The sequence below is a fragment of the Wolffia australiana genome, chromosome 7, assembly GCF_029677425.1.
Source record: "Wolffia australiana isolate 7733 chromosome 7, ASM2967742v1".
NCBI classification, from domain to species: domain Eukaryota; kingdom Viridiplantae; phylum Streptophyta; class Magnoliopsida; order Alismatales; family Araceae; genus Wolffia; species Wolffia australiana.
Window position 1 is genome coordinate 2,777,789 of NC_135841.1, and position 10,974 is coordinate 2,788,762.

General features: G+C 41.9%; 1 protein-coding gene across 1 annotated transcript; it reads left to right on the plus strand.

Annotated features, from left to right (window-relative positions):
- The first annotated feature begins 2,199 nt into the window (after window positions 1–2,199).
- Window positions 2,200–5,140, plus strand: LOC144705328 (cypmaclein-like). The gene is made up of 3 exons (XM_078577940.1): window positions 2,200–2,357; window positions 3,349–3,388; window positions 4,079–5,140. Exons 1-3 carry the CDS (start codon window positions 2,277–2,279, stop codon window positions 4,258–4,260), a joined length of 303 nt encoding a protein of 100 aa, XP_078434066.1. The 5' UTR covers window positions 2,200–2,276; the 3' UTR covers window positions 4,261–5,140.
- Window positions 5,141–10,974: the final 5,834 nt, after the last annotated feature.

The window sequence follows — 10,974 nt, forward strand, 5'->3', positions numbered from 1 at the left end:
TGATTATCTTAATCGTGAGGTGATTTTTTTCCCCGATCAGGTCGTTAAATCTTAAGTTACTTGTTTAGTTGCTTTTTGGGGTTTATCTAGTTTTCTCCGTGATTTGGTGGATTAAGTTACTCCGAGTTCTTAAATTTAGGTGAAGAGAATGAAAAATTAAGGAGGTAGGGATGAAGGGACAAAAATGGTATCGGTCAGCAGGACGTAGTGTAGGTCCAAATCTCAGATCAGAGGATAACTTATTTTTTGCTTATCTTGGGAAAGGAACTTTCTTCGTTCAATTTAAAATTCCAAATAGGAAGATCTGTCGGAAGAAAATTAAAGAGCATGGAAATAGTCTCAGGACAATCCAAGATTTTTCCCCAGCGGAAGAAGTGAATCCATACTTCACCAGCCGGAGGAATCTTCTGAAGTTCAAACGCCAAGAATTTGTAGTTTTTCCTGTGAAAGATTTTTACTCAGGTTGGAAATTTGTGAAATTGACGAATAAGGAAAAATATTTCGGGGATTTTGCGCGGATAATGTGTTGGAGAGAATGCGATAACAATCTACTCCTGAAATTCGGACGATTGAATTTTAGAGCCTCCGAAAATACAATCAAGGCTTAGGAAATGACCCTTGAACATGAATCTTCTGAATCAAGACTTATAAATAAAGACCCCAGCGAAAAGAATCAAGACTTGGAAAAGCGGCCCATGACCTTGATTTTCTGGATTAATTGCTGAAAACCTTGACATTAATTTAATTACTGAAGACCCCTGAAATTATAATCAAGACTTGGAAAAATTGACCCGTGAAATTGATTTTTTTATGGACATCCGGGTCTGAATCCCGACTTGAAAATCAGTTTGATAAACCGAACCCTGCAAGTGGGATCACAACTTATGGAGAATGACCCATGAACTTGCTGTTCTGAACCTCAGGATCTAAATCCAGACGAGAGAAATTGTTTGACAGCTAGAAACCCCAAGAAAAGCACCGAAACTTTTTTTTATAATGTTACAGTTTCATTAATTTTGACTTTTGACTTTTTTATCATCTGGATATCTGGATTCTGAATCCTGAAAGGAAGTTCAGTTGATTAACTCTAGTGGGCCAATTTTTTTTTCTTTTTCTACTTAGGTAATTCACCAGGGCCGATTGAAATCATACAGCTGCGTGGCAAAGCCCGGACCACTTGCCATTGAATAGAGTAAGTAAATCAGGAAAATATCTGATCCGACGGTCAGAATTGTCTTGCTGCAGGGCAAACCCATCCCAACCGTCCATTCCTTGCCGTTAATTTCCTTTAAAGGGCCTCTGCATGACAGCTGGAATTTACCCCCCTTCTGATCAACATTAAATCATTTTAATGACGACTGTACGTGCCATGGCTGTAAGTTTCTGAACCCCCTTTTGTCTTTACCCGCGAGTTATTTTATTTTTCAAATATAGTTCTGGTAAAATATCTCTATCATTATTTAATATGGTAAAAAGAGAGGCAGTGTCCACTTTAAGCCAATGGGCTCCTGAACGGATATTGGACGGATGATGTGGCGGTGACGGATGTGACGGATGACGAACTGACCGTGACGGTGACGTGACGGTAACGGGGGGCCTTGGACAGGTGACGTGACGCGACGGCCATCACGGTTGACGGCCATGATGAATTTTTTAAAATGACCAAAAAGCTTAAAAATCGTTAGATTTAAGCTTTTCGACGACCTAGCTTTCGCACTTGGCCTCGCCAACTCAATTTCATGGCATTTTGCAGAAAAGTCACTTCATTAGTTCACATGCGCAAAAGGACGCCGTCCAAAATTAATTGGAGATATGCCTCTCTGATTCTCTCTCCTCCGAATGGTTGTTTTTCCCATCACACGTGACGGTGACGTTGTCCGGTGACGGGGACGCAAATGTGACGGATCTTTCTGAAATCCTGGGACGTGTGACAGGGCGGTGACGTGAAGAAAGTCTCGTCATCTCACTGTCCGTCACGGAACGTCATCCATCTCGTCCCGTCACGTCCGGGGCGTCACGTCCCGGCCGTGCTGTTCCCTAGTTACGAAGCTTTACGAGCTTTGTAATGGAAACCCCACCCCGTAGTCCGTCATCCGTCTACGAGACTTAATTCTAGGCCACTGACAGGAAACAAGGTGGGCCAGAAGGGCCCATTAAGGTCCATTAAGGCCCATGGAGGCGGCTTTAATGGCAGTTATCGCTGTCAAAGAATAGCCCAAGTATATGAGAAGAGAGGAAGCTTTCGTTTGAATCTGAAGAGTTCTTCATAGAGAGAGATGGCCGCCATGAACAAGTTCTTCTGCGTTCTCATCGTCTTCATACTTGTGTCCCAATCTCTCGCAGATCTCCAGGGAAACGTGGGTCTTCTCTTCTTTTCTCTTTCTCTCTCTCGTCTTCATACTTTTGTCTTATTCTTTTCTCTCTTCTCTTGCCTGTTGTTCCCTTCTCTCTCTTATTCTCTTCTCTCGCTCTCTCTCTCTCTTCTTCTCTTCTCTTTCCTCTTGTTCCCATTTCTCTCTCTTGTTCTCTCCACTTGCCTCTTGTTCCCTTCTCTCTCTTATTCTCTTCTCTCGCTCTCTGTCTCTCTCTCTCTCTCATTCTCTTCTCTCTTCTCTTGCTCTTGTTCCCTTTTCTCGCTTATTCTCTTTTCTCTTCTCTCTCTCTTGTTCTCGCCACTTGCCTCTTGTTCCCTTCTCTCTCTTATTCTCTTCTCTCTCTCTGTCTCTCTCTCTCTCTCATTCTCTTCTCTCTTCTCTTGCTCTTGTTCCTTTTCTCGCTTATTCTCTTTTCTCTTCTCTCTCTCTTGTTCTCGCCACTTGCCTCTTGTTCCCTTCTCTCTCTTATTCTCTTCTCTCGCTCTCTGTGTCTGTCTCGCTTTCTCATTCTCTTCTCTCTTCTCTTGCTCTTGTTCCCTTTTCTCGCTTATTCTCTTTTCTCTTCTCTCTCTCTTGTTCTCGCCACTTGCCTCTTGTTCCCTTCTCTCTCTTATTCTCTTCTCTCGCTCTCTGTCTCTCTCTCTCTCTCATTCTCTTCTCTCTTCTCTTGCTCTTGTTCCCTTTTCTCGCTTATTCTCTTTTCTCTTCTCTCTCTCTTGTTCTCGCCACTTGCCTCTTGTTCCCTTCTCTCTCTTATTCTCTTCTCTCGCTCTCTGTCTCTCTCTCTCTCTCTCATTCTCTTCTCTCTTCTCTTGCTCTTGTTCCCTTTTCTCGCTTATTCTCTTCTCTTCTCTCTCTCTTGTTATATTCTCTTCTTTTTTTGCATTCTTCTATTTTCCGTTTTAGTTATATTTTTTTCGTACTATTCGACGGGAGTGGAGACTAATTTGGTGTGTGTTTATGGTCGGCGCAGGTGCCCGGAGGTTCCTCCCAGCTTCCGTCCCCGAAGATAGGTGCGCTCTCTCTCTCTCTCCCTCTATACCCATACAGAAACGCGCTCTCTCATTCTCTTTCCATTCATCTCTCTCTCTCTTTTTATCTACCCATCTCTTCCTCCTCTTCTCTCTCTCTCTCTATCATTCTTTATATATCTGCTCTCCCATTTACACACAGAAACATGCACTCTCTCTCTCTTCCGCTATTCCACTCAAGAATTTCTCATCTTCCCTCCTCTCTCTCTCTCTCTCTCTCCCCTATTATACACAAAAAATGCACTCTCTCTCATCTTCCCTCCCTCTCCCTCTCTCTCTCTCTCTCTCTCTCTCTCTCTCTCTTCCCCTATTACACCAAAAAAAAAAACATGCACTCTCTCTCTCATCTTCCCTCCCCCTCTCTCTCTCTCTCTCTCTCTCCTTATTACACCCTAGAAAACATGCACTCTCTCTGATCTTCTCTCTCCCTCTCTCTCTTCCCTTATTAAACACGAAAAAACATGCGCTCTCTCACATCCTCTCTCTCTCTCTCTCTCTCTCTCTCTCTTCCCTACTGCAGAGATAAACATGCACTCTCTCTCATCTTCTCTCTATCTCTCTTCCCCCATTACACACAAAAAACATGCACTCTCTCTATCTCATGCACCCACTTTCTCTTTCTATCTCCTCTTTCTAAAAATGAAAATGGGGTTTTGGGGGGAGGGGGGGCAGACTGCGGGGCGGAGTGCACGCGGAGGTGCTCGAAGACGTCGAGGAGGAGCATGTGTCTGAGAGCGTGCGGGGGGTGCTGCGCCAAGTGCCAGTGCGTGCCGCCGGGCACCGCCGGCAACCTTCAGTTCTGCCCCTGCTACGCCCGCATCCGCACCAGGGGCGGCAAGCCCAAGTGCCCATGACGACGCCCTGCACTCCCACTCTTTCTCTCTCTAAGTTCATGTGTATGTTTCTGTCTCTACTTTCTCTCTCTAGTGTCTCTCTCTCTCTCTCTAATATCTCCCTCTACTTTCTCTCTCTAGTTTATCTCTCTAATTTCTCCCTCTACTTTCTCTCTCTAGTTTATCTCTCTAATTTCTCCCTCTACTTTCTCTCTCTAGTTTATCTCTCTAGTTTAATTCTCTACTTTCTTTCTCTAGTTTATCTCCCTAGTTTACCTCTCTAGTTTCTCTCTCTAATTTATCTCTCTACTTTCTCTCTATTTTATCTCTTTACTTTCTCCCTCTACTTTCTCTCTCTAGTTTATCTCTCTACTTTCTCTCTCTATTTTATCTCTCTAATTTCTCTCTCTAGTTTATCTCCATAATGTCTCCCTCTACTTTCTCTCTCTATTTTATCTCTCTAGTTTATCTCTACTTTCTCTCTCTAGTTTATCTCCCTAATGTCTCCCTCTAATTTCTCTCTCTAGTTTATCTCTATACTTTCTCTCTAGTTTATCTCTCTAGTTTATCTCTCTAATGTCTCCCTCTACTTTCTCTCTCTAGTTTATCTCTCTACTTTATCTCTCTAGTTTCTCTCTGGAAACTTCGGAGGCTCTTGTATGTTGTCCATCCTCGTGGACTGTGCTTTTAGTGCTGCCCATCTGCTGAATCAAAGTTTTCTCTCTATCTCTAATAAATCTCGCTCTGACGCACACAGAATTACGAAATCTCTCTAAAAAAATGTGTTTGTATGTTTTTCTCTCTCAAGTTTCTCTGTAGAAGCTTCGGAAGCTCGTGGATGTTGTCCATCCTCGCGTGTATTCTCTCTCTCTAAGTATATATTTCTGTGTCTGTTTTTCTCTCTACTTTCTCTCTCTATAAAACCCTGAAATTAATGTCTGTCATCTGGGGTCCATTCTAGTGGACAGTGCTTTTAATGTTGAACCGGCTGCTGAGTCAAAATTATCTCTATCTCTATATATATATCTCTCTAGTGTGCACAGAAACACAAACTCTCTCTCATTTAATTATGAGTGTATTCCACACCCCCTCTCCTCTAACATGAGGTACTGGGAATATAGATCCGGTTCGTCCCGGACGGGGACGATGGAAGAGACGGGACTAGTTTCGTCCCATCTGACGTCCAGAATTTTCCCCGGAACGAAGGATGGGATGATTTTTCGTCCGGTGAGTAAAAAACCGTCCCGTCCAATATTTCCATGACAATTTTTGTCCCGTCCATTGAAAAAACCGTCCGTCCCTCGTCCCGGGCGAAAATATATGTATTAGAAAATACTTTATTTCCAGTTCCCTTTTGAAAGAACTAGGCGCGCCCTAGTTGTGTCCTTCGAAAACGAAAGAAGAATACCTTCCCGGCTCCCCTCCCCATCAACCACGTCGGTGGATTTCACACCCATTTGCATCGTCGAAGAGCACTTCCCCGACGGCGATGTATGTTTTCTATCTCGCAATCTCACTGTCGATCTGTCTATCTCACTGTTGATTAGTCTATCTTACTGTCTACCTATCCATCTCACTGTCGATCTATCTACCTTATTGTGTACCTATCTATCTCACTGTCTATTTATCCATCTCTCAGTCGATCAATCAATCTCAATGTTTACCTATCTATCTTAATCTCGATCAATGTATCTCAATATCTACCTATCTATCTCACTGGCTATCTATCTATCTCAATGTCCACCTCTCTATCTCACTGCCTATCTATCTATCTCAATGTCTACCTATCTATCTCACTGCCTATCTATCTATCTATCTATCTATCTATCTATCTATCTATCTATCTATCTATCTATCTCTCTGTTGATCAAACTATCTCACTGTCTACCTATCTAACTCACTATCGATCAATCCATCTCAATGTCTACCTATCTGTCTCACTATCGATCAATCCATCTTAATCTTCTCGTCACCGTTAAAGGCAGTTAATCCTGCCATTGATCACACTTTTCCCACGACTTATTCTTCCAGCTATCTTCATACATCCATTGTAAGCTACGTGGGAAAATAAATGGGCGTAGAAGTTCCAGTTTTCTCTCTATAAATATGTTTTGTTTTTCTTCTGAGTGTTAAGTTGGAAAGTTCTTCACTCATGTCTTCTTCTCTTAATCAACAATCATTTCTTCATTCTCAACACCAATTGAAGCTGTGAGAGCTCCAGCTTCCCTCCAACAACCATAAGATGGCAGGATTCATCATCAGTTGATGCTGGGAAAATTTTCATGACAAAATTATTTTTAAATTGTTATTCATTGAGCTTAACCGGGACATAATGGGTTTGTATAGGCTTGAGAACTTGTTCAAAAAAATTACTGCTTAATCTTGTTGCTTTTATAAATTTATTTTTTGTAATGGTAAGGAGCAAAAACTTGTACATCTATCACAACATTTATAGATATACGGAGAATGAACTGATGAAAAATGTTAGGATATTGAACCTCAAATGCAATGTTGTATTTTTAAGCCATTTTCTAATTGTTCTTAAAGTTCAATATCCTAACCTTTTGGAAGGAAAGAACGACACTTGATTGTATGTATACATCGTATTTTTAAAATTATTGGGTCTCTTTTTTCCTACCTATCTCAATGTTGATCTAATTATCTCACAGCCTATCTATCTAGCTATCTCGATCTCTATCTATCTATCTCCATCTCCATTCCAATCACCCACAATATAGGTTTTTGGGTAGTGCGTTTATTTATTAAATAAGAGGGTTGTCACTGTCTCAATCTCTATTTCACTGTTGACCTATCTATTTCACTGCCTATCTATTTATATTTTTCCTATGTATCTATCTATCTATCTAAATGTCTACCTATCTATCTATCTATCTATCTATCTGTGTTGCTTATTTAAATGATTTTTTGAATGAGTTGTCATATTCTCCCCCTGCCACTCAGTGTTTACCAAAACAATTCTGTTTCCATATCATGTAGCCCAAGGTACTAAAGTATATGAGTATTCTTTTCCTTAATCATGCCTGGATTATTTTAATAGAACATTAATTTTACATTTCGTAAGCCCCAATATAATTTAATTTCGCCACTTTCATGTATTGTTCAGATAATTTGTACACATCTTTTTCGGAGCTTCTGGACTGCAGCTTTATTTGTCGGCGACCCGAAGAGGTACGTATATTTCAACTTGTCACATATATATCAACTGATCGTTCTCTATGAATCGTATATAAGAAATTTTTAGTTGCGTATATATCATTCTGTCGCATGTGCTATGTGATTACCGTGTTTGAGTCCGCCAGAATGGTTATGGATCTGTCAATATATTATTAGTCAATGAGTCCAAGTTTTGAGATTAATATCGATGGTCATCTCCGAATGTTTTTTTCCGCATTTGTTATCCTTATGAACGTTGAGTGTTGTAAACAACTATTAGAGTATCCATTAGTTTTATTATATTTCAATGTCACTCTAATACGGTGTTCAAATTTCTCGTCACACACTTCGTACGAATGACTGCATATTGTGAATAATTTTGATAGAGATATGGAGTCCACATCTGCTACCACTCCTAAATCAACGGCTAGGGCTACGCCGTCGGTGTCCGCGGAGTGCGATGCCGTAGAGGTGGATGACAATGTGTCATCTCGAAGTATATGACGCAATCGGTCTACAGTTTTAGATCGATTTGTTGAAGTTGGCCCGGACGAGTACTAGTGTACGCTTTATCAACCGCAGAACCCCACCCATAAGGTCATCATCAAGCGGAATAAAGATAAGAGCACGAATGTTTTTTGGGGACATATAGAGAAAGTACATCGTAAATTTCACGATGAACTCAAGGGCGTCCAGATGAATCAGAGAAGGATAACCCATTACGAATTACTGTCCCACAAGTTGTACTTACGCGGCATCACCGCGGAGCGTACAAAGGAGGAGTTCGTCAGGTTCATCTGTGACAACGATCTTCCTTGGCAACTTGTGAAGAAAAAGTTGTTCCGAAGATTATAGTTCTACGGGACACAGGTGGTTGGGGACATCCCTTGTCCTGATGTGGTCAAAGCAATGGCTTCTAACATGTATAGAGAAGTCCAAGGGAAATTAATGAGATGTTTGGTGACATTCACAGTGTCTCTCTGACAGTGGACGCTTGGCATCAAGAAATAACCTCGCCCTTTTAGGTGTCACCGCCCACTGGATTGACATCGGTTGGAAGCTCTGTGAGCTACTCCTTGCTATCCAGCGGATCAAGGGATCCCATTGCGGCACCAACTCGACGAGGATCGTCGTGGAAGTTGCAAATGAATATGGAATAGTGTCGAAGCTTTGTGCCATCACCACGGACAATGCGTCCAACAACAGAACGATGCTGGCCTCAATTGTAGATCAACTGAAGACCGTAAACCCACAGTTCACTATGGATAGACACGTACCATGCATTGCACATGTTCTCAACCTCGTAGTCCAGGCCGGATTGAAGATCATTCGTAATCCTGAAGCACCAGAAAGTAGTATGCTACGAGGCCGAGATTTTCAGACATGTGCAGCGTTGGCCACGGATGAACCAACTGAATCACAAGTTGACGAATATAGTACAATGACAGCTGCATCCTTGGGAATAGCCGTTTCACGTGTGAGAGCCATCGTCAACGCTATTCAAGGATCCACGCAACGAATGGAGAAATATGTTGATATGTGCAAAATGTTTGAGCTCCCAAACTCGATCAAGATAAAGGTGGACTGCCCAACACACTGGAACTCCACTTTCATGATGTTAGAGCGTGCTCTTGCCAAGAGAGAGGTACTCGACCATATGGCCGTGAGGTTCCTTTCGACATCGACTAAAGATTATGCCCTATGTCAGGAGGACTGGGAGTTGATTGATGAATATCTATGTATCCTCGGGCCACTGTGTTAGGGTTTCGACTATGTGTGTTCCACAAAGAGATTGTCAATCACTGAAGTAACATTATTGATCTCGGACCTGAAGTCCCAACTTGAGCAGGCTATGTATAGTGCTGGGGCAACCTTGGATGTCGAGCGAAGGGATGAATTGCGCTTGGCATGTAGTGCTATGCATAAAAAGTTGATGCAACACGCAAAGGTAATTTGGGGCAATCATATTGTGGCGACGGCGGGGACCCTGGATCCATTCTCCAAAATAGACATTGTGCATCCGTTATATCGTGAAGAGGTGCTTTCCTATCTTGGCGGTCTTTTGGATAATGCGTGTAAAACAAATGCAACTGGATGTGATTCGGAGCAGGGCGAATCATCTGGAAGACGCCGTCCGAAAATATTTTGTATCCTCCAAGCGACAATATACCCGTCCGTGCAAGACTCAGCAACCACGCTCAACGCCTAGACAAGAGCTCGACAAGTATCTAAATATCCCGTGTAGTGAGGAGGAAGATAGTCCACTAAGCTGTTGGAAGGACATCGGAACTCGATACTTTCCGAACTTCACAAAAATTGCGTCCCAATTTCTTGCCGTATGCCTAACCCGTGCACCAGTGGAGCAGCACGTATCGAAGAGGACGCCTAGATGCAGAGAGCATTGAGATGTTGATGATGCTTCGTGCATGGTTCCGTCGGGCAGAGCAGTACTCGTCTGACTCCAAGGATGACATTGTCAACGACGATAGCTCTTCTGATGGTGAGTTACGTTATATCACTTTCTGACATTTTCTTAAGCATGCTTATTTTTCTTAACTCTCTCCTTTGCACGTAACAGCGTAAGAGGGGAAAACATGAAGGCGGTGGACGGGTTTACATCTTCCTGCTTTATTGTAAGTCCTGCTAGTACCGCATCCTTCCTGCGTTTATCAACCTTTACACATCTCTCTCTCTGACGCAGATATTTGTCTTCTATATGTGATGCAATGAATCTCTCTCTGACGTGTTATTTTCAATTTAGTTTTCGTAGCTCTTCTCTACCTTTCTCAGAATTTCTCTGCTAATTTGAATTTAGAACTTTCCATTGAAAATCCTCGGCATCAAATTTGTCTCCCTCTACTTTGTTTTTGGTGGGTTTGCCCATTTTCAGTGGTATCTCTCTCTACTATTCTGATTCTATACATGGGTTCAAACTTTTTATCCTTTGCTTTCATTTTTCGCAAATTACGAGAGAAGACTGTGATTTAATTTTTTTCTTTAAGTTTTTACTCGGTTATGACCCTGCTTTATTTGTTGTGATCAGTTTTACAGTTTTGGATCATTGTTTTATGCTTGAATGCTGTTTTTTAAAGTACCTGCTTTCATCCTAAAAAATTTCCCACCTCATGATCTGGTTCTGACGATCCTGGAGTACTATTTTGTTAAACGATTTTCTACCAAACTCTCTCCCTCTGACGCCATTCCTATGTTACCCATTGATCACATTGGATTTCCTTTTTCCAATGACATTTTTACTTTGTTTCCTATAACAGTGTGGACTGCATAAAAGTGCGAGAGGTGAGACGGCCATCTCAACACCATCAATCTACGCCAAATGTGAAGGTGATTTTGAGCGAGTTGGCTGGACGGCTGCAAGACTCTGAAAAAATGCTGCATACTTTTTAGTTCACCTTTCCTGTGACTCATGAACGCCACATGTGACATGCCCACGTCCAGCCATACTCTGAATTTTTTTTCCGTTTTAGTTTGTGTGCTGTCCTTTGAACTACAATGAACATTTCGAATGATCGTAAGAAATATTTCAAAATTTCAAATTAGGAC